Raw genomic sequence first — 25,104 nt, forward strand, 5'->3', positions numbered from 1 at the left:
ACACCTGGAGCTAGTCACTGTCCTTTACCAGAAGATGATCCTGCATAACGATTCTTTCTGATATCTGTCATTCATGTGGGGCAACTGCACTTTGTGCTTGATTCCGTTTCCCAGACCAAGACTTTCACACGGGGGCTGGTAGGTAAACCTGAATTGCCAGCAGCACTTGAAGATTTTACCCCCTATGGGACAGCAAGACAACAAAATAGCAAAATGTCAGGCTTGGTAATACTTCATAGAGATTCATTTACTGGCACTGCCGAATCCAGCAGACACTTGATAACAGTGGCATGGCTGGATCACTCCACGTGCACCAGGTGACCTTTTAGATGATGATGATATGAATCCTTCTGTCCCTCTTGCACAGAAGCTGGGTTCACAGGTTTATCGTGCTACATCTGCTAGAGTGATATGATTCCTTTGGATCTACAAGAGTTGAATGAAGACAACCTGTGTAAATGCAATTTTGGGTGGATCAGATTGTCTTAAAGTCATTATGGGGCAAAGTCCTGCACAACACCCTTTTCCTCACCCCATGTTTGCTACTCTGCTGCTTGCATCCCTGTGCAGCATATGATCAGCTCCAGAGTTGCTTTGTTTTGGGGTTAAGGATATTTACTCCACATAGTTATCCCTTTCAACAGATATTTGGAATAAGGACTCGCTGTCAACAGAAGTACTCGTTGATGATTTTGTTACTTGGCTGTAGATGATTGATGATTGTTACTGTTGAAGTGACACCTCGACCCCATATGCAGAAATGGGAAAAGGGGCTGTGGATGGATGGATCAATTCACACAGACCATCTCTGACCAGTTTAACTGCTTCCCAGTTCTTTGGGCTTCATTCTGTATTGTGGTCATTATCCCATATGTCTGTTACAACTATCAGAATATTTTTGCTTTTGGTTGTTGAGGCTTTGGTGCTGTAAGTATTCTAGGCGAATACCTCCCACCCAAATGCTAATCGGCCAACCAAGAATACCTTTTCTGTTATTGTTTTTGATTTCTACTGAAGAGTGACTTATTTTGCGATATGGATGTCTGCTAATTTAACTTGTTTGATAGCAGATGTTTACACATTTCTGTGTCTGTCGACAAATTGTATTGCTACCTTGGTTGCTGGTGGTGTAGACTGTGCTGCTGCCCTTTGCTGATTTAGGATCATTAGGGTGCAAATTCCGCATTGCAGTTACTTGAACATTGTCACTGTGAAGTCAGTGCTTTGAGTTATATTTGATGGGTACTTAAACACTGAGGACTATTTCTTGGTTAGCAGGACTGTAGACTGAATGTATTGTGTGAAAGTTGATTTCAGCAAACTTAGTTGAAAAACCACATTCATTTATCGTGTTCACTGCAAAAGAGAACTGTCCTTTCTTTTGATCTGCTGCAGCCTTGGAGGTTCTTGGTTCACAACCCCTTGCATAGGGATGTGAGACATTCAAGCTGAGTGAGTCTGACTTCATTCAGTTTTTTTCATTCAGAATGATGCCTGTATACCTCTGCTCATCTAACATAGAGCACTTCTCCCTATTCACTGTACTCTCCTTTCAGTGTCTTGCATTAACTAAGAATTTATTTTTTCTAGACACTCTGGTGGTATAGACTATAGCTCAGGTGACCTGGGTTCAATTAGCAGTTCAGGCATCTGATGGAATGGCAAGGAGGGATGGGGATTATGTTCATAATGGGTGGGAGGTCGCTATATGGGCATTCTGTGTGACATACCTGGCAACGGCTGTGGTTGCACAGGGGAGGAGATAGGAGGGAGCATGACCAAACTTTTGTGGAGGTGGGGTGAGATGTAACATACTCTTACTGCACTCCTAGCCACATAACATCACCATGCAGCCAGAAGGAGAGTGGAGGAACTGGGGTATCCATAAATGTAGAAGAAAACCCAGAATGGGAGGTTGGCATAATGATTAAGATAATTGCCTTACAGAGGCACAGTGCAAGCTTTGATTCTCACATGGATTAATTGGCTAGGCTTAAAATGGCCCACAAGGAAGCTAGCCTAGTACTAATCTATGAACCTGTAAGTGGTAGGACAGCACCTCTTCCAAAGGATGATCTTAAGAGCCATGTCAGACCCAGTGACTGGTGGACCCAGCTTTGGATGTAGAGCACTGAGGACAGCTGTCAGAATAAAGCAGGAGCACAAAGCATCCAAAAAAGAAAAAGGTTTTTTTTTTTTCTATTAGAAGGTGCTCCATTCTGAATAAGGCCAATTGACCCCTTTAAATATGGACTTTGTTGCTGATGTTCTGATGTATAGGACAGAGTTATACCCTTAAACATATTTATCGCCCTATAATTCATGGTTACACTAATCCTGTAGCAAAACAGTTGTCTATTTATCCACTCCCTTTTTTACCGAGTTAAAAGGGCATTTTTTTTTATTACAGAGGATTGCAAATATCCAGAATGTAGGACTAGGCACATTTTACTGGAGTAGTTACCTTAAAAAATGTGTCTTTGTGTCTTTAAGGTTTTAAAAGAAAATGGAGTGCTTGACAAAACCCACACTGATGTGCACCAAATATGCATACTCCCTTAGCATTGGTGTGCAAGATTAAAGCATAGACCATGGAAAACGGAGGCAGTAGCAGTAATCCTTGCATCACCATACCTTCCAAATTGAGGACTTAAGTACATAGCCTGTGGTCACAGCAGTAACCATAAAGTGCTGGATTCAAATACATATCCAGTCTTTAAAGCCAATGGCTAGCACAGTATACGTACATGTGTTTTGCATCACAGCTGTCTCATACTGAGGTGTCCATCAGTATGGAAATAGCCATGTCACCACAGAACAGTTTCTGCCTAAAAGTAACTGAAACAGATATTGACTTGGCAGCACACTGCTTCCATCCAGAAGTATGCAGCAGGCCAAGTGGACTGAAGGACAGTCCTATGAGTGCCATCTGTTAGAATGCTAACTAGAAAACAAAGAGTTTCTGACTATGTAAATGATGTTCATCGTGTTTCACTGTTGCAGTCATCACTGTGGGGTTCTTCCTGCCGGCAGGCAGCCCTCAGTCGGCCAGAATCCCAAAGTCTGGGTCCGGCGTCGGCTGTTCAGTCATGCTCCCTGACGTCAGAGCGCCAGGAGTACAAAGCTGCCAGCCGACGCCATGTTCTCCAGTCTTTCTTGCCATGCGGTGGAAGCAGTTCGCAAGTACCGGTTGGCTGACTCCTGATATTTTTCGTGCTTCATTCCGAAGACTTCCCCGTTGGGGAAACTTTTTTCTTGCTCCAGTCCGATGTCAGAAAAAGTTAATAATTGTATTTTTGTGGGAAGCAAATACCTCATAAGGATTTCCACTCTTACTGTATTCCTTGTTTAGGCCCTGACCACGACATAGCTAGTTGTCGGTTTTGTGCTAGATTTAATCAACGTACTTTTAAGCGGAGATACGATTTTGCTTTTCACTACTTTGGCAGGCGATTTAATTACACTATGTCGTCGGAGATACGATTTTGCTTTTCACTACTTTGGCAGGCGATTTAATTACACTATGTCGGACACGCTTCCGACTACTGGAGTTCACAAATGACGCAAGGATAAGGACAGGCCTCCGAGGTCCAAATCAGACGACGGTTTACAAGCAGAGCCAGCTGCAGGTTCGGCCGTCGTCAGTGAGGTGCTGTCGTCGGCCATTACAGAACCGCTTGTCGAAATGGACTCCCACGAGGAGCCAGCTAGGCCTTTGAGTACTCCAGGTGCAGGACCTTCGGACAGTGCTCCCTCGGATGGGTCCGGAGCCGCTGTGCAGGTACCGGCTTCCGAGGGGGTTTTCAGGCCTACACAGCTTCAGATAAAGGCAAAGACAAAGGCAAAGACTCCTTCTAAATCAAAGACTCAAGCCTAGGCCTCCTCTCATCCGGAACCCAAATCTCAAAAACAAATGCTTAAAATGGCGGAGGACTTACTAACTATGATTAAGGGTTCACATCCCCCTCCAGACAAAAGGCCAAGACAAGAATTGGATTATGAATCCTCTGATCAGGCATCTATTTCTTCAGTGTCTTCCTCTGAACAGGAATACATTTTCCCTCCTTATGAGGATTCTGATGCTGAGGAATCCATTCCTTCAGCTTCTCCCCTGAGGATTTCTCTTTTGGGGAAACTTTACATGACATGAGGGAACATTTTCACTGGGAAGGACAGGAGTACCCTGAATCTAAGAGAAGGCTTAGGAATTTCCTTCTTCCCCAACACAGACCCCTGACTATTCCTCCCATTTTGGATATTGTAGATGATGTCTTTTCTGAGGCTAATTTAACTCCTGACTCCTTTCCTCCAGCACCTGCAAAGCCTGACAGATATTACAGGGTCCCTGACTCCCACCAGTTTCTTTATAAAAATCCTACTGCTGATCCAGAAACCATTTCTTAGGGTTCTAAGGGTGTTAAGGCTGCCTCTGCTAAGAACCCTATTCCGTCAGATAAGGATTCTAGAGCTTTGGAGAGATGGGGCAAAAAAGTGTATCCTTCTGCTACTTTATCCATTAGGGCTTTAAATTGTCAGTTTCATATGTTGAAATATCAGCAATTTCTTCTGTCTGTTATGAAACAAAAGCTAGGTACCATTTCTGCATGTGCAGATAATAAGGAATTACACGATTTGATGCATGCTACTGAGCAGGTGGGGAAGCATGGCTTACACTGTGGTTTTGATGCCTTGAAGGCTTCATGCAGGGCGGCTGCCACTGGCACAGTCATTAGAAGGCATGCTTGGTTAAAGGAACAAAACTTGCCCGATCAAGTGAAAGCAAAGTTACTGGTTACTGCTGTTCAACATAATGTTTTGTTTGGATCTAAGGCTGAAGAGGTGATAAAGAAAATAGAGGATAAGGCAAAATCCATGCAAACGGTTAAGGATTTCTTACAAGTTCAGCCCCCAAGATTTAGCAGAAATTGGCCAACTAAAAATTGGTCCTTTCCCAGCTCAGACAGGCCTCAGAGGGGTAGATATAGGCGTACCAGAGGGAGGGCCCAGGCACAGACCTTTTACAGACCTAGACAGTGGAGTGCTTCCAGCCCCAGGGGTGGAGAGGACGGACCTCAATCTTATAGGAAACGGACTCAATGACTCCCCCTGCATGGCTCCAGGAACCTCTCTCCTGGAAGCCCCTCTAGGAGGAAAACTCTCTCTTTTTCACCACAATTGGACTTGCATAACCCAAGACAAGTGGGTTCTGGATGTAGTTTCAAGAGGTTACAAATTCCACTTTCATACCTTGCCAAGACCAAACGGATGGCCAGACCTACCAAAATACCAATGGGCAGAGGCATTAAACCAGGTGGGATCCCTCATGGCTATGAGGGCCATAGAACTGGTCCCACAATCGGAGACTGGGCAAGGTTTTTACTCAAGGCTCTTTCTAGTTCCCAGAAAACAAAATTCCTGGAGACCCATCCTGGATCTGTCAGTCTTAAATACTTTCCTGGAAATACCAACGTTCAAGATGCTTACTCTGCAGCAGCTCCTGCCAATGTTGAGCAAAAATGCATGGATGCATTGGATTTAAAGGAGGCTTACCTACACATCCCTATCAGACAGGAGTGCAGAAAATACCTCAGGTTCAAGGCCGGCTCGAAACATTACCAATTCTCTGCACTGCCCTTTGGCTTGTCTACTGCACCCAGGGTATTCACCAAGTGCCTGGCACCAGTAGTAGCTTACTGCAGACTCAAGGGAATTCAAATGTACCCTTATCTGGACGACTGCCTTATTCAAGCAGACAGCAAGGATGTCTTACTCCAGCACCTGGAATTTGTTCAAAATCTACTCAAGTACCTGGGATTCACTGTGAACATAAAAAAGTCAGATTTGACACCCACACAACAGATAACTTTTCTGGGTGCTTTTCTAAACACAACAACCCAGATGGCATTCCTGACATCCGAAAAACAACTTCAGCTGGCTTCAACTTTCAAAACCCTGGCGTTAATGTCTCAGTTAACTGCAAGGAAAGTCCTGCAGGCTTTGGGTTACATGGCCTCCTGCATCCTTCTCGTACCATATGCAAGACTGCATATGAGAAAAATACAATGGTACCTAAAAAGCGTATGGTCCCAGCATTGTCACAGTCTAGACACACAGATTGCTGTCTTGCCTGCGAAAGGAATTCCATTGGTGGACCATGGCATGTCTTCAAAACAAAGGGAAAGCCTTCAGTCTGCCTCCAGCCAACCAAGTGTTAACCACGGACGCCTCGGATTACGCATGGGGAGCCCACTTGCAGGGGAAAGGCCTGCAAGGTTTTTGGACAGAGGATCAGAAGCACCTACATATCAATTTAAAAGAGATGTTAGCTGTACAGAATGCCCTCTTGTCTTTCAAGGATCTTCTACAGCCAGGACAACTACTGATACGGACAGACAACACCACAGTTATGTGGTACATAAACAAGCAAGGGGGTTCACACTCCTACCCCCTTTGCAGACCAGCCATGACTCTATGGAGCACAGCTCTAGCTTGCAAAGTGGATCTGCAAGCTCAGTTCCTGCCAGGGAAACAAAATATTCTGGCAGACAGCCTGAGCAGGAACTTGTCAGACCCACACGAGTGGATGCTAGACACCCAAATATTCAAGATGATTACAGAAGCCTGGGGCTGCCCGGACATAGATCTATTTGCATCCCCCCTCAACTACCAGTTACAGATTTTTTGCACAAGGACATATCACAGACTAGCATGGAAAGTGGATGCTCTCTCATTCAGTTGGAGGAACCTCTCGGAGTATGCCTTTCCTCCTCTACCTCTTCTTCCACAGGTGTTATTAAAGATAAAGCAGGACAAACCCAAGATGATTTTACTGGCCCCAAATTGGCCTCATCAATTTTGGTACTCAACACTGATGAATCTATCCCAGGAGCCTCCTTGGATTCTACCTCAGATTCCAAATCTTTTGTCTCAACACCAGGGTCAGGTTCTGCACTCTCATATCAAAACTCTCAGCCTGTCAGCCTGGCGTATTCAGGGCCTATGATTAATCCTAATCTTCCCAAACAGGTCATGGATGTCATCTTAGAAGCCAGACGGCCTAGCACTAGAAAATCTTATGAAGGTAAATGGAAGAGATTTTGCACCTGGATGCATGCTCAGGATTCGGATCCTCTCATTCCTAACATTCCATTGATTTTACATTACCTGGCAGACATGTTACATAAGGGTTTATCCTTTTCCTCCATAAAAATACATGCCTCGGCTATCTCTGCACATTACAATACAGATCCTCCAATCTTTTCACATCCACTTCTGAAACAATATCTCAGAGGAGCAAAGAATTTAAGGCCCCCTAGGACACCACCCATACCTGCCTGGGACCTCAACTATGTTCTGGAAAAACTTACTCTGCCTCCTTTTGAGCCTGCTGCCACATCTGATATTAAGTATTTATCATGGAAGACTGTTATCCTACTGGCTTTGACTTCAGCCAGGAGAGTCTCGGAGTTACAAGCACTCATGGCTGTGGAACCTTATATTGTTTTTCATCACGACAGGGTGCCTTTAAGGACTAATCCTACTTTCATGCCTAAAGTGGTTTCTAAAGTGGCTTTAAACCAAACTATTCACCTGACAACTTTTTTCAGTAATCCACAAATTAAGGGGGAGAGGATCTTGCATTCTTTGGACGTGCACAGGCAGCTTCATTTTTACCTGGACAGAACCAAGGATATCAGGAAAACAGAACAACTGTTTGTTTCTTATGCAGCAAATTCCCAAGGCAAAGCTATTTCAAAACAGACCATTTCCAAATGGATTGCTCATGGAATCAGATTTTGTTACTCTCATCATGGAAAGCAAATCCCAGGAAAAATTAGGACTCACTCTACCAGAGCTGCTGCCTTTCTCAGGGGTATACCTACCAAAGATATTTTGGAAGCTGCAACTTGGAGTTCAGTGCATACTTTCTCTAAGCACTATAATCTCCCTCTTTACTCTAAGTCTAGGGCAGGCTTTGCTTCTGCAGTCTTGCAGGGCCTTCTAGTCGCCCCTTCTTCTCTATAACCACCACCCCTTATCTCAGCTTTGGGATTCAGCCCTACAGTGATGACTGCAACAGTGAAACACGATGAACATAGTACAGTTGTGTACATTTACCATAAATGTAGATGTTCGAGTGCCTTCACTGTTGCAGTCTGGGTTACCCACCCTCCTGTCCCCTCTTATACTTTTATTACTGTGGTTTCCTACTTCACCCTTCTTCTGAGGTGTATTTGCTGCAGGGTATGGGGTTTGTTGTATGTTACATTTTTGTTTTACTATTAGCCTTCACTTTTAGGCACCTGACATCTGGGGCAAGAAAAACTGGAGAACATGGCGTCGGCTGGCAGCTTTGTACTCCTGGCGCTCTGACGTCAGGGAGCATGACTGAACAGCCGACGCCGGACCCAGACTTTGGGATTCTGGCCGACCGAGGGCTGCCTGCTGGCAGGAAGAACCCTACAGTGATGACTGCAACAGTGAAGACACTCTAACATCTACATTTATGGTAAGTGTACACAACTGTACTTTCCCTTTTGTGGATCTTTGTACTTTCCCTTTTGTGGATCTCTAGAAGTGCTTGCAGACTTTGTCTGCTGACTTGACTATCACCCTAACCTGCAGACAGTAGGTCCTTATCTTTGTAATGCTTCCTCTCATGCCTTTATTAAATTCTGCATACTTGCAGCCACATGCCCTTTACTACGCAGTCTAGGAAACCTGCTTGGTCTCCAAAAAGTGCTGTAGATCTAGGCACTGTCTCTCTTCATTGAACTGACCAAGGCTGTTAAGAGTGGTTTATATATATATATATATATATATATATTGGTACCCTGCTGGTCACTTTCTGCTTCTTACCCTCTCCATGACTCTGCAAGTGCAAGATTTAATTCACTCATTTCTTTTAGATACCATCCATTGCACTAACATTAATTTTCTGTTTCCATGCTCTTATAAACATACTTCTTTACCTATATTACCACTTCTTTCCCATTTCTACAGCTGGTGGATGCATAGCTAATTACTTCTTCGTGTCCTGCACCCAGGCCAGAAAAGAGTTTAGGGATCTTAGTTTGTATTATTCTGATTATATCTAATAAACAGAAAATTCTACCATACTTGGCACTTATCTGTATTATATCTATCCTGCACAAACACTGAAAATATCTCTGGCCTGTCTGCACCATCCACCACTTTTAGATATTCACTGTTATTAGACTAGTGACATTAATGCCTGCGGCACTAGAAATAAGTTTGCCTTCCTGATACCTGGATCTCTGGTGATGAAATCAGCATCATAACCCTCAAGCAGTGCTGTCTGGAACAGCTCTTTCCCTGTTTCTGACATTTTGCACCAGTAGGCTTTGCTGTACAATAGGTGTTTGTCTCCCTTTTGTAGTTTCCAATGGCATAAACTATCCTGTAATCAGATTGTGTAGTCTTTCCACCTCATCTTCATCTGTAATAATTGTCCTCGAGAGATAGCACTTCTATTATGTCTTTACTGTTTAATTATAGAAGTCTCCACAGGCCTGCTATGTGTATCTAATCACATTCTATCGACACGATTATTCCAACCCAAAAATGTGTGAGATTGATGGTGATAGTACCAATGTGGCAAACTACAAAAAACTAATTTAGGGGCAAGCCCCCACACCCCAAACTCTACCTCTGTACCATTGTCAGGGTTGTGCACATTTAGAAAATTGAAACAAGGTGAGAAAAAGAAAATACTCAGTCTGACCATTACAACAAGACACTGGTACTCGCATTCCCAAATGGTCCTTCTTCTTAGAGAGGTGGTTATAAAAAATCAGGGCACTACTGGTAAAAAATGTAAACATTTGTTAATATCCTGAAGACTAATTAAACCTTTTACTGTTACTCTGAAATAAATAAATCCTTACTCACAATATTACTATTCAGAGTGGTTCCATTACGTGGCTAACACCAGAACTCTGATTCTTCTTGAAACAGAGAGATTAAATCTGAGGGTCTTTTAAGCAGACGAACAGCTTATCTGAATGTAACCTCCTTTGTTATGCTCCACATTTCATTTGACTAACAAGTAAGATATCCAAAGTCCATCACTTTAAATGGAGACAGAACTCCCAAAAAACCTTTGGAAATCTTTCTCTTTATAAGGTCATTAAAGAACAACAGTATCCCCCTTTGTATTTTGCTCTCACTTTGCCCAGACTTTTGCCTCTTACATTGGCCTTCTCTGCCTGCCCTCCCCTCCTGCACAGAAACCCCACCCACCCACACATACACACCACAAAATTTGCTGTTCTAACTTCCTTCTGAGTTTAAGCTGAACACAGTCTATCTCTCCTTGAGTAGCTCTCTGTTAAAAACCCACCAGGTCCCTCAAAGCATCTAACACGTTGTTTACAACCTCTTTCAGTACTCAGTTTATCTAGTGTAATTTCTCCGTCTAAAGTAAAGGAACTGTAGTCATCACTCTTCCATTATGAATTATTGCCCCATTTTTCTCCTGCTCCCTTACTCATGTAGCTGTGTCATAACAACTGAAGTGGCATGGACTTCCAAGAAGGCTGCACACTGATCAACAGCTTAATTTCAGCTCTCCCAGTGCGCAAAGCATAAAGTGAAAAGGAGTGCCATTGAAACTGTTTTTTGGGGTAAAATTTAGTTGCTGGCTAAGAAGTCCACTGCCTGGATGAAAGCAAAGAAGAAATGTAAAGATTGTGAAAGAAAATCAGCCAGCAACAGTAAAGAGAAGACACTGGTTGGGACACATCTTTTAGCTAGTCATCAAAAAGCAGTTTAAGCTTCAGGTTTGGTGCTGGCTTACAGTAATTTAGAGGAAAAAATCAAATGTTCTCAGAAGTGATTAAAATAAATGAAACACTAAAGGATTGTATCATCTCAAATAGGCTGAAAATAATAGAAAAAGCTTTGATTAGCTATTCAGACAAACTGATAGAACTGCAAAAATCAGATGCTGAAATGAAGAAAAGGCCGGCTGGAGTATAAGACTGCTCAAAAGATGTTCCAAAAAATGGTAGAATTAGAAGACGGAGCATGCAGCTACAACCTGAGATTTTCTGCCGTACCAGAGAAACTGGAAGAAATATACTGTATTAATTTAATGAAAGCACAGATAAGCAACTGGACTGGTGTTCCACAGCAAGATTTATTAATTGAAAGGGTATATCGAGTATATGCTCCAAACCTAGTAATGAAAAAGCAGCCAAGATATTTATTAATGAAGATGCAATCATACTAGCAGAAAGAGTTGGATCCTAACAAAACTGTGTCAGACAGTAAAAGTACTAAAATTTGGATACATCAGAGCATTTGTTATTATTCACTGTATACTTGGCAGAAGAGGAACAAATTTATCTCCGCAATCAGAGAATATCAAGAGGCAGGTGTGAGATTCAAGTTGCTGTATCCAACTTTCTTCAGAATATTTTTCCTGGAGCACAGAAGGCATTTTTGGATGCATAACAGTTTAAGGTAGAAATAAAAAAAATTATCCAACAAAAAGTGAGGTAGCAAGCAGAAGGGGATTCTGCTTCTCATTCTTCTGACAGTAAAGCCTATATAGAGACTGTCAATGAAACCCTTTCCAATGTTCCAAAAAAGTGCTTGAGAGAGAGAGAAAAAGCACAGAAGTTGACTAGAAGAATCAGGAGTACCTTGGACTTGAACCAGAGTCTGGTGGTGGGAGATGAAGATGATCAGGTAGAAGACCAGCAAAGCTGACGTTATTGAATAAATGGAAGAATATAAAACATCATTGACATTTGTGAAATATTTCATTGCTAGAAAAGTTATTGAAAGACTGGAATTTTGTTGACTTTGTTAAACTTTTGGGTAGACTGTAAAGCATATACCCCACTTTGTGTCATTAATGTTTAGAAGCTTGATAAAGAGAAAAAAGTAAATGTAAGTTTTTGTTTTTATTAGTATTTGTATAAACAGTTAATGATGTATAAACTAAGTACTATGTTGCAAACTAATTTTGAATACAAAAGTGATGACCCCCTTTCAATCTATCTTGCTGTTTTAAAAATAGTGACTCTCCACTAAAACTTAACTTTTTAGAAAGGTAAAACTTAAGTTACCTACTTTCACATCTAACTTCTCTAGTGCACACTGTAGTGTTTAGGATAAACCATTTTTTTATTTTCATCTTACCTTTAAGCATCCCTGTGACTAGCACTTGCTCTAATACCTGCTGGAAGCCTTAAACTGATACAAGCACTCAACTCTCCTTATTAATAAGGAGAAATTAATCATAGGCACTAAGCAGCCTATAATTGCAAAGTACCTTGCTAAGGGAAGGGAAAACAGCTCCTTTACTTTTCAAAAAAAGCACCAAACCAGGCATGTCCAAGGTTCAGCTTCCAGTGATTTATCCTGTCCACCTGGTGAATCTGGGCATACTGGGGCAATGCAGCAATTGCCTCATACACAAACAACCCTAGTCTCCTACCCCCCAACACTACAACCTGTGAGAGATGCACTTACATAGCCAAACTGGAAGCAAAGCTCTCTCCACCCAAGATAGTGCTAGACAGTCAAGAGGAGAAGGTTAACCCCACACTACACCTCAAGCAACACATAGCCCTTCTAAACTCACACCACCAACACCCACTGCTAGCAATGCTAAATCCACATATGCGGAGGCCCTTAACTGTAACCTGCCCAAGCAACAAGGACCTCCGAAGCTAAAACGCAAACAAACACCAATCACAACCAAAGTTTCACATAGCTCACAACATCAGTGTGCCACCCAGCAACAGCCCCTAAGGCAAGACAACATACCTAACACTTCAGTCATAGGTGACTCTATAGTCAGGCAAACTGATGTCCCATTCACCAGGCTGAACAAGGAGAAAAATTACAGTCAGCTGCCTGTCGGGTGCCAGGATCCGCCACATAGGTTCATAGGTTGGTACTGTGCTATCTGCCCGAAGGCATATATTAGCCCAGCCACTTTGTGCGGTATTCACCGCCCCTTTAGTAGTTCCCTAGACCCTTGTACTAGCAGCTAGTACCCTTGACCCCTATCTAGTAGTGCTGTCGGTGTGATCCCCGGTGTGAACTTTCTGTTACCCATCCACTCCACAGATAATATGTGACATATGTAACATAAAGCATGCACTCAAGTCACTCCACAACAAGTACAAATTCATATCTCTGTCATTGTCCATGTTGGAGTGAATGACTTGAGACGTACCTCCCTGGACTACATGAAAAGAGACACGGAAGAGCTCTCAGATCATATGGCCTAGGCAGGTATGACCGTAGCCCTGAGTAGCATCCTGCCTTCACCCAGAATGATACCACAATACAAGGACAAAATAATTGACTTCAACAATTGGCTAAGCCTCTGGTGTCATTCAAAGGGAATCCAGTATCTGTCTGCCTGGGACGACATGATCGACAGACCACGATGCTTTGCCAGAGATGGGCTGCAACTGTCGCCCCTGGGATTCAGGTTACTGGCTAAGGCTCTTACCACCTCTATAGTGCCTTTTTTAGGCAAAATTCAAAGGACAACACCACCGTAACAGGTACAAGCATGCAAAATCTGAAGGTAATGCTACTCAATGCTAGATGTCTAAACCTCAAAATGCACACACTCGAGGCATTCCTAAAAATGGAGAACATTGATATCTGTGCAGTAACTGAGACCTGGTTCAAGGCTTCAGCGAGCACCCCTGCAATACCAGGCTACAACTCTTACCACACTTTTTGGCCACCAAACCAGGATCGAAACACTAAAGGTGGAAGAGTGTCCATATTCACCAAGGATATTCACACCACCTGGCTAGTTGCCCAACACAATGCATCTGAAATTCTCCAGGTGCAGCTAACACTAGGTAAGACTTCAATCCAAATTGTAGCTTGTTACAGATCCCCCACCATGCCCCAAGATTCTCACTACACCTTTCTAAACATACTGGAAAATATTAAGATACAACCAAACACCCTAATACTGGGTGATGTCAACTACCCTGCCATTAACTTGGAAAACTACTCGTGTATCAACACCTTTGCCCAACAGTTCTTGGAATTCATAAATTCCAACACCCTGGATCAACTAATCCATAGTCCCACCAAGGTCTCCAGTATCCTAGACCTGGTAATTACCAACATGGGAAATAGATGCTCCACACCTATGGTCACCCCCTCATTGGTCAGGTCAGACCATAAGCTAATCACCCTTAATATCCACATCCCACCCCCACTCCCCAGTAAGGAAACCTCCATAAAAAAATTCTCCAAAGCCAACTTCATGCTACTCAAGTCAGAAGTGACAAACTTCATGACACCCATGCAGACGGGAACTGAAAGTCCGACTGCTGAGTCCTACACTAAGGCACTGTATCCACTCATGCATGAATTGTGCCATCCCAAATAGAACCAAGATGCTCTCCTCCAAAAAAAAAGAAGCCAATCTGTTGGTCCCCTGCCATAAACAAACTTTACAACAAAATGAAGAAACTGTTGCAGGAAAGAGGAAAATCCCACGATGCAAAAAATTCCCTTACCAGCCTCAGTAAGAAGCCGAGATCCCTCGTAAAATCCTCCAAAGCTAGTTATGAAAATAAAATTGCCAAAGATTCCAAAAACAACCACAAGGCATTCTATAACTATGTCAAGAATCTAAATGGCACTGCTCAGATCTACTCTGAGCTACAACAGAATGGCATTAAATATACTGATCCCAAGGATATTGCCAATATCCAAGCAGATCGATTCAGTGCCAACTTCACCCCCCTCAACAGCCCATCTCAATACCAGAAGATTGCCAAATTCCAGTAATAATGGCCACACAGGTAAAAAAACACACTCTCCAAAGCTAAGAATGCAGCATCCATGGGACCAGATGACATCCCGGGCTGTGTACTACATGAACTACAAAATGAACTGGCACCTCACCTAAGTGTCATGTTTAATCATACCCTCACCTCAGGCTTTGTGCCCACTGAGTGGCGCACAGCTACAGTTATCCCACTCCAGAAGGGGGGATCCACCTTGGATCCCGGGAACTACCGCCCCATCAGTCTGACGAGCCTGATCTGCAAGGCCATGGAATGTATTATCATGGAACTTATAAACAAAGATATTGGCAACCTTCAAACACTGGACCCCACCCAGTATGGGTTCATGAAGGACCGATCTTGTCTCCTGAACCTAATTGACTTCTTCGAATCAGTCTCCAGAGCCGTGGATGAGGGTAAGGCAGTCCACAGAGCCTGTCTGGACCTCGCCAAGGCCTTTGACTCTATCACCCACTCTGGAATCATAGATAAACTTACTAAGCTGGGCATTAATCCCTATGTCACTTGATGGGTTGCCAGCTGGCTTACTGACAGAACCCACACTGTAAAAGTAGCTGACTCCAAATCCAGCTCCAGACAAGTGACAAGTGGAGTACCTCAGGGTTCAGTTCTGGGACCGCTCTTCTTTGGCATCTACTTCTCTGAAGAACAGGCCAACACTAAGGGACTCTGGTTAACAAAGTTCACAGATGACTGCAAATTGGGAGCCATTATTGAATCCCCAAATTATGTGGATACTCTACAAAAGGGCCTTTTAGAAACAGATGCTTGGTGCCAGAGCCATAGGCTCAAGCTCAATGCCAAGAAATGTATAGTTATCCCCTTTGGGAAAAAACATGTACCCATGAATTACCACATAAGTGGCAGTACACTAAACACGAAAGTGTCATAAGAGACTTAGGGACACAGGTGGACAGTGGTCTCACCTTCAATAACCACATCGTCACAACAGTCAGGAAATCCTTCTATGTGGCACACCTCATCACTAAGGGCTATTCATCCAGAAAAAAGGAGGTCATTGTCCCTCTCTACTCATCCCTCATTTTTGGTGTTTCTCTTTCTCTTCTTCTTCATCCCTCATTATCACAGGCTTAAAGCAGATGCCCTATGCTGACAGCCTTAAAAAACTCCAGCTATACTCTGTCGCATATCGTCTGCTCAGAGGCGATCTCTGCTTAACATGCAAGGCCATGTCAAACCCAGAGCTCTTGGACATGCTACACTTAAATAAATCCCAATCCCTCAGAGCCACACACTCCAGGGATCTAAACCTTGTCATCACAATAAACAAAACATGCTGGAGGGATAGGTTCCTGACCCACAGACTCCCCAGACTCTGGAATAGACTGCCCATACATGTCAAGCAGAGCGCCTCCTTGACCCTCTTCAAAAGGAACCTTGACAATTGGATGGGAGAAAGGAAATTCACCCCAGGGATCACGTCAGTCACCCTACTAGACAGGGGACCATGGAAGTAAATAGTGTGGGAAGAAATAGCCAGGGAATTGTTATGGCTAGGCTTGTATAAGCCCTAGGGCCGATAGCCTAGTACCAACCTATGAGCCTATGTGTTGTGTGCATTCTCGGGTATTTTAAATGTTAGGGGGACTTTTCAGTGACTTTTGCATCTGTTAAAGACACTAAAGTAAGTGTTTTTTTTTTTCTTAGTTGTAAGAAACATAGGCTTTAGTCTATAATGAAGTAATGGACAGAAGCAAGTTTGTTAGTTTAATGCTGTGATCTTGGGCTGCTGGGGTGGGATATAGAAGTGTACTGATTCTATTATATGCAGCATTAAGATAATTTCCCTTGTTTTTATAAGGGTTGATGTCTAGATTAATGTCCTGAGTTTAAGCTGTAAACAGGTTTTTTTTAAGCAGATGGGCTTGAAAAATAAGATGAAATAACATGAAAAATGCTATGTTTTGCAAAGATAATAGCTTGTTTTTCCTTTAGTAAATGTTCTCAGTGGGAATCATGAAGTCTGCAGTTGAGGGAACATCTGGGAGGGGAGTAGAGGTAACAAATGAGTAGGCTGAAATCAGAGTAAGTGGGAACACAGGCTGTAACCTGCAGTTTAGTGTGGGTAACCTTAATTTTAGATTAGATAATTCTTGTGGCTACAGCCTTCAGTTTGGGCAGCTCTTTCTATCTCAAGGGTTAAACTTCATTTTAAAATGTACATAATTTTGTGCATTTGTTCTAAGTTAAAAGGGGATGAGGTTCTTAAAGTGTATTTAGTTTTTGAGGGTCCTCGTTGATCAGTTTTGTTTTAACAGAAGAACCAAGCAGGGCTGTCCTCCTTCCTCTTCGTTATTTACTTTATATTTGTTTACACTAGCAATGAAAAGAAGGGACTGAAAAATTCAAGGGTATAATTGGTATGATAATAAAGAAACGTTGGCTTTATTTAAAGATGATATTGTTTTATACTTGATAAATCCAGACATGGATGTCCTAATGTTGTGGAATATTTTGAGACAGTTTCAAGTCTTTTCTTGATAAAACATTAAAATAAAACAAAGGCTATATCCATAAATGATGTTCTCACTCACGACTTGGTTCAGCAATGCCCATATTTATGGGGACATCATAGGGTGACGTATTTAAGAGTATGGATTAAAAAGGCTTCTGTTATGGCAGCTTAGGATATGTGGGAAGAGACTAAGCAAAAGGTAATACAAAAACTGAAAAACTCAAAGCTATTGTTTATGGATAGTAAGATTTCAGTGGTGAAAATTTGTTTAGCCCCTTTAGTGTTGAATACAGGTCAGGCATACTTTTATCAGCCAGTGGAAATATTGCGGACAATAATTAATAAAAAAAGTTGAAGGACTTTATCTTGAAGGGAAAGAGGGCAAGAGTTAGTGGGATAAACTGATCCAATATAACAAGTTGGTTTAAGGTTACCTGATTTGATATTTTAGTGCTACACAGTTAAGGCTCATATACCTAACACAAGTAGAAAGCCATATTTCAAAGTGGAAAGGGATGATGATGAAACTGGGAAATTTCAAAAAATAATGAACTAGTAGGATTTTTGATGCAGATCGTTGAGAATAATAACTACCATACCGATGTGTTATTTATAAAGTTGCAGAAGGTATTTGTAGAATTAAGCCAACACATGACTGGAGAAGGGAGATTTTGCCAATAGAGATGACTGCAAGTAAGGATACAGAAATTAAGGAAGAGGGGCTAATATTTACTGAGGAAACTGGCAAAAGAACCAAGGTATGGGAGCAAATAACTAGAGAGAGGAAGGTAATAGAGTGGGATGAATCCAAGAGGATGTTTATACTGCAGGTAAGAGATTGCCTGAACTCTGATGTCAATATCTGATAGGTAAGGCAAAGAGAAAGGAATAAGATAGTCCTAAGTAACATACCTACTCTGTTAGAGTTTGTAGTCAAATATAGAGCAGAAGCTGCTGTTACAAAGGGGATAATTAGTAGGGCATGTAAAATGTTGCATGATAAGTATATGAATCAGTCAGAGGAGGTTAGAAAAGATTGTGAAGAGAGACTGGAAAAGCAATTTACAAGGAAAGAGTGGGAGGACATTTACGGACTTTCCAAGTGTGCAACAAAATCCAGAAGGTTTAAGATTTCTGCTTGGAAGATTTTGCATAGCTATTTTTATACCCCAAGCAGACTTCAAAGAAATTTTCCTCAGGTAGATAGCAAGTGTTGGAGATGTGATGGGGGAAGAAAGGTAACTGCAAACTTGCGTTTTAGGAGCGCAGTTAGTTGGCAGATTAAAAAAATATCTACAGATTACTCTTGTCAGAATTGTTTTGGGAGCAAATGGCTGTAACTAAGGAAGTGATTCTTTTGAGCTGGGACACAGGATCTGCATTGCCTAGAAAGAGTAAGACCTTATTAAGTTTAATTCTGTTGGCAGCTAGAAAATAGAAATCAAATTCTAAACCAGCTGTAGTTGAAGTACTGAATATTGTAAAAGGGAGGAATTGGGAACTTTAGAAAAGGGAGTGAGCAAATTACATAGAAATAAATGGAATTTGGGTAACAAAATGTACAGAATAATGTTCAGGAGGAGTGAGTTTTGAGTGATTTATGTAATGTTAGACTGAAAGACAGTTATCATAAAGAAAGAGAACGTAATATTTAATACGGGTAAATGGAAATAATGTTACTATGGTTTACTTTCTTTTCTATTCATTTACACTACTGTATGTCTTAAGTGGTAATTTAATAAATGTGCTAAAAAGGGTGCAATAACTGGGCTAAACAGGATAAAATTGATATTCTACAAGAATATGTGCATTTAATTGAAAATTTGGACACACCTCCAATAAATAACTATTTCAGAGCATGCACCAATAAAAACAACTATAGAAGTACAGCTTATTTATGGTCTTTATGATGAACAGCATTGGCTTCTAATCAGGGCATAATATCAACCACAGCTTTCTTATCCCTTACAAACTCCATCCGTGGAAACTTGGGTAAAGAGAACATAACTCAGGTTTTGTTTGTTTATTTGTCAAAACCTTTTTACTTTGTATGCCACTCCAGGTCCCTTTGCTCTACAGGCTACTTATAAAGGAGATGTGAGTGGAAGGAGGCAGAGTTCATTAAAATCAGGATAGGATCCATTAAGAGCTTCTCTAAACTATTCGCTAAGTGGAGTGCTAACCCTCTGGGTTCTGTGGTCCAGCCAGTAGTATTTACATTTTCTTCATCCTGAAATACCTCACAAAGAGGATTACTGGCCTCAAACAGATGCCCTATGCGGACCGTCTCAAAAAACTACAGCTTTACTCCATCGCATATCGCCTACTCAGGGGCGATCTCTGCCTAACTTACAAAGCTATGTCAAACCCAGAGCTGTTGGACATGCTCCACTTAAAGAAATCCCAATCCCACCGAGCTACACGCTCTAGGGACCTAAACCTTGTCACCACAATAAACAGAACATGCTGGAGGGATAGATTCCTGTCCCAGAGACTTCCCATACTCTGGAACAGACTACCTATCTATGTCAAACAGAGCTCCTCATTAGCACTCTTCAAGAAAATTCTTGATGATTGGATGGGAAATTCACCCCAGGGATCACTTCTGTGGCTCTGCTCGACAGGGGCACAGGAAAATAATTTTCTTGGGTGGCGAAAGCCAGGGTACATTTTTTGGCTAGGCTTGTATGGGCCCTAGGGCCGATAGCCTAGTACCTTCCTATGAACCTATAAGAGACATACACCCCACAGCATAGCCTCGCTCTCCAGGTCCCTTTGCTCTATAGGCTACTTATAAAGGAGATGTGAGTGGAAGGAGGCAGAGTTCATTAAAATCAGGATAGGATCCATTAAGAGCTTGTCTAAACTATTCGCTAAGTGGAGTGCTGACCCTCTGGGTTCTGTGGTCCAGCCAGTAGTATTTACATTTTTTTCATCCTGGGTAAGCCACTGCTGTAATGTAACGTGCCTGTTATAAGTTGTTCTGCGAGTGTGCTTAACACTGCACTGTGTAATAACCTTGCCTGAATAAACTACCGATTAACCCAGAATAACATCCTAAGCAACTAGCTGAAAAGTAGTGTCATGATATTTGGTACCCATCTCAATATCAAGACTGACCCCCTTCCCAAACTGCCAGACTGCCTCCTGTGCTGGAACTGTTAGTGCTTGCCTTTCTTCAGAAATTTCTGAACACCTGAAAGTGAGTCTTTCTGCCCATGACTGAGTATGCCATTCATACAGTAAAGTCTCCCTCTTCCTCCAACACTGCCATATCTCAGCTGCTTCTGAAATGGACCAGAAGATTGCAACTGCTTTGCTGTCAGCATAATGAACACCAGTGTCTCATCACATGAGGAGGGTGCTCACGCATAACAGAAAGGTTTGATTACTTCCTGGGCTTAACCCCTCCTCCCCCCTTTGATACTGCCAGCTGTAGCTGATGCTTTCTCACCTTCTACCTCTCTCCTTTTTCAGAATTTTTCTCTCTTCTGCCATATCTATATCTGTGTTGTGTATTCTCTTCTGTGTTTTTTTCACTACCAGGTACAAACTCATGAATAGCATTATCACACCACATTATATTCTGCCCTGCTAATGCAGTAGACAGTGACCATATGAGAAATAATAATCATTTAAAGTGTTTTACCAAGGTTAGCTGAATGGTAATCATTATAATGTATGCCATCTTGAAAACAAATAGATATACTGGTATCCCTTCATTGGTATATTACAGGAGTAACTGCAATTTTGATATTTTTTTGTGTTTTTTTATAGTGTTTTTGATTGTAATTTTCCTGGTCTGTGTCTTGAAAATGTTTTTGAATGGGCATCTAATTTACCAGGTAAACAAATTTAAGTAAACACAGAGATCACAAATTCCCACTATAAGCAGAGTGGCTCACATTCTGTGATGTTGTCGCTGGAAGTCTGTTATGCCTGAAGTGTGTCTACCATATTGATGCCCTTCTACTTACAATCTGTAAGACTGCTGCTTTGTATCATCTCTTCTCAAGCCACTGAAAGCATGGCAGCTTTTGCATGTTTTGTATGGCACTGGTGCCAATGTATTCCTTCCCGATATTTGGCTAGCATTGCTTTGCAGTGATCAAATATTGGCAGTCATTCTTGGATGAGTCATTTTCTTCTGCATTCCAAAAGCTGCAGATTGCAGCTACTTTCGGATATGTTCAGCTTTCCATACAAAACCACTTGAACCAGGTGGGCAGCTGTTTCCTTGACAGGTACAGTCCAACCGAATGCATTGAGTGCAGGCCATGTCATTTGTACAAGTGCTGAACAAAAGGCTTAGTACATCGTTATAGAATGAGAAACAAGCAAATTACTGGTGCTGTTTGCCCTTATTGTACAAATGATCTGGCCTTAGTTCAATAAGGATCCCAAGTCTTGTCTGCCTGTCAGAGTTGCTGCTCTGATTTAGGATATCCCTTGTTACATAGCTGAAGGACAGTAAGGATTTTTTTCTCATGGTGAGAAGCATTCCTCTGTGAAATGGCCCGGTGACCCAGAATGCTTTAACTGAGGCATTGTATTATAGGATTTGTTCCCTCCTGGTGACTTTCTAGTTGTCTGCTTGTAGCAGGTTGGACATTCAGAAGACAGGTTTGGGAAGGCAAACTCCTTACAAGAACAAAGATCAGTGCAAACCTAAGTTTATTTGCTGTGTCATGTTTACCGAGAATGACCTTTTCTGCGGTCCTTGGTTCTCTGGTCTGATGCCATTTTGAATGAGTTCCAGAAAATAATTTAATTTCAGGTGCATGGATTTGGATTTTTAAGTGGGTCTTAATTTTGATTATTTGCACTCACTTCTCTAATAGAAAATACAGGAAAGCTTAAACCGTTTGACTGTTAAATAATGTTTGGAACATAGAAACAATGTTTGGGATGTTCTGTATTCCTATAGGCTGTGCCTTTCTGACAGCATCAGTACATCAGGCTGAGTGATGCTGAATCTTAGTAATTTATGCTGTACTTTTCTGTGTGCATTATCAAAATGATGTTTTAATGGGAAGGAAGAAGAAGGGAGAAACATTCCTGCGTGCTACATGCTTGTGAATTATCTGTGCGCCATTCTAGTGGAGGATGAGGTGGCCTGTTACCATGACAACAAATGGTGAGTTGTTTACTTGGAAGGGAGGTCTGTACAGGGTCCTTAAGCATGCTTGGAGAAATAATTGATTGCTGAAAGAGTATGTCAGGAGTGGCGTATATTGTAGGAAAAAAATGACCCACTGTTTTGTAAGAGATGTTGATCATCTTACTGTGGAAAATGAAGTGTTAAAAGCTAGGTTGTGGTCTACAGAGGCATTTTCAGCAATGGCAGACATACTTAGCCGGCAAATAAGAGGGCAGGGATGGCTAGGGATTCGACAACATGCCGCATGAATTTAAGGAAAACTTGCAGTTGCGGCACTTGTTTGCTGTTACCGAATGGCATGGTAACTTTTATCCTTGTTGACGCATAATTTATCTGCTGTACCTATTTTCAAATTAGAGTTTTAAGCAGTGGGATGTAGTTGAGTGTGATTCTGCATGTCTTCATTCAGCAGCCTGAGAACAGATTCTGATCATCAGAGTGAGACAGTAATACTTAATTATTTTTAATATTACAAAAAAAAAAAAAAAAAAACGCACTGCAGACCCTATCATGTCTCGTTCCTTGAACACTTCTTAGCTTATTTAAAAAAAAAGCAGATGTAAAATTTGTGTCATTAATTATTTAATTATGAAAATAAGCTGGGCAGACATAAGCACCTTTCTGTTTGTATGCTGATGCAGAATTGTCTGTTATGGCTAATGTTCTAAGCATTGTTAAGCAATTTTTTGCTTATTAGAAGGGGCTTCATTTGCAGTTTGTGGGATAGTAAAGTTTGGAAATGAAAACTGTACAAAGGTGCTATTGATTCTTGACTTTTCAGCAGAGTTCTGTTACTGAGAATGTTCTGTTCTGTTGGTGTCACTGAAGGAAGCTGTAATATTGCTGTAACTGAGTTTACCTTTTATAGTAAGTGCAACTTTGAAAAATGGTTGCACATTTTATTTGTATCTGCGTTTGAGGCATTCCTTTCTGTTTGTACCTGCTGTTTGGCAGTACCCTGATTCTGTGTATTATCTTAAGTTTTGCAGAATCATATTTTTTTCTATTTTTGTGGTTTGCATTTGGCATAGACCATTTCCTCAAGCCATATGCTTACCTGCATTCCTGAGATGAAGATGATGCTGGTTAGGTACATAAATGAGCACTGATAACTCACTCACAGGTGTTTCCTTTATAATAAAAAATGCTTGCGGAAGTGTTTGAACTAAAACAACCAAAGCCATTCTGTATAATGTACTTGTAGTAGTCCTTAATTTGATGATGAATGAACAACAGTGAAACAACAGAACTGGTTTGATAGGAATGCTTGGAAGAAGTGAATACCAGTATTTATTTATTTCCTTTATTTAACTAAAGTAACTATTTCCAGGCTGTATTGCTTGTTGGAACGTACACTAGCAGATAGCTAGGTGATAGGTGAACGAGTTAAAGTTTCTCCCTGATTTTACTGTGTTTCTTCAAATTGGTACGCAGTCATTTCTGCATCAGTCCTGTGTCATTTCTGCATCAGTCCTGTCAGTACTCTCTCAAGTGGTCTTTCTAATTATTTTCCATTAAAGTTGCTGTCCTGTTCCTCGTGGGTATGTCGCTGTCCTAGAAAGGCATGTGGGAGTCGCTGTATCCTCATTGTTTTTTCCTTTCTCAAGACTTAGTTATGCACTGAGTGGGACTGCTTTACTGGTGTTTTGCAATGGAGCTCATCCCACACCTGTTACTCTTGGGTTCAGATACCATCAGAGTTTAAGAACCTTGCCTCACAGGTATGAGAGTATGTTTGTGTGTGCTAGGATTAAAGACACCGGTCTCCGTGTATGTCACCACTGATTTCCCATATTATCTTGTTCGTCATATGCCTGGTTGGCCTGCTTAATCGCGTTTACTGACTAATGAACCTTGTCTACTGAAACACCTCACCTCGTACCTTTTCTTGCTGCCTTTGTCTTACAGTGGTTATTGCAAGGTCTAAACTAAGAATGTGTTTTACAAAGTAATGCAGTTTATTGTCTTGAGGAATTATATTAATTTATTCCATCTTTCTCTTTGAAGTTTTTGAACCTGTACCCAAACAGATAAATAAGAAGAGAGCCAGGCAGATGGATTATCAGTTAACATAATGCACTTTCGGCAGCCGCTTGCTCCGCTGACCTTTGTCAAAGTCAGTGGCTGAAATTGTCACAGATGTATTTCTTGTGAAATAATGAAGCAATGTCTGTTACTGCAGTGAATCAGCAGATTCTGTCTTTTTCAGGAGTCACAGTGTATTACTTGGTTTTATGAAATGCCCTTAACTATTGTAAAATATTTTCACTGCATTCAGGCATTATACATTTTGGTGATTTGAAGTGGTGATCATTATTTTTAATGTTTTTCCCACAATTGCAGGAAGAATGCAAACAGATTTTGGCTCGTCAGAAATCCAACTCTCAGTCAGACTCTCATGATGATGAGATCTCACCGCCACCGCCAAATCCTGTTGTGAAGGCTCGTTGCAGGAGAGGAGGTGTCAGTGCTGAAGTGTATACAGAGGAAGATGCTGTCTCTTACGTGAGAAAGGTAAATCAGCTTATACTTTAAACAGTTTATGGTTTTGGTTTGTTGTTACATGGTTTAATTAATACTACAGCAAGGCACCTTGCAGATATGTGTGGAGCCATCTATTTAACCGCCTTAGATACCTT

General features: G+C 41.6%; 1 protein-coding gene across 5 annotated transcripts in view; it reads left to right on the top strand.

Moving 5' to 3' along the window:
* The window catches only part of PRKAR1B (protein kinase cAMP-dependent type I regulatory subunit beta), a 2,005,749-nt gene that overhangs the window by 601,875 nt on the left and 1,378,770 nt on the right, over nt 1-25,104 (top strand). For 3 of the 5 annotated variants that reach the window (XM_044089686.1, XM_044089688.1, XM_044089687.1), the window contains exon 3: nt 24,809-24,979. In XM_044089686.1, the coding sequence (XP_043945621.1) occupies nt 24,809-24,979 (171 nt within the window). Of the gene's footprint in view, nt 1-22,302; nt 22,442-22,592; nt 22,767-24,808; nt 24,980-25,104 lie in introns of those variants that run through there. The other 2 variants (XM_044089690.1, XM_044089689.1) reach the window with 2 other exon arrangements.

This window comes from Protopterus annectens, chromosome 12.part0, assembly GCF_019279795.1.
Source record: "Protopterus annectens isolate FY-2018-M chromosome 12.part0, PAN1.0, whole genome shotgun sequence".
NCBI lineage: Eukaryota > Metazoa > Chordata > Ceratodontiformes > Protopteridae > Protopterus > Protopterus annectens.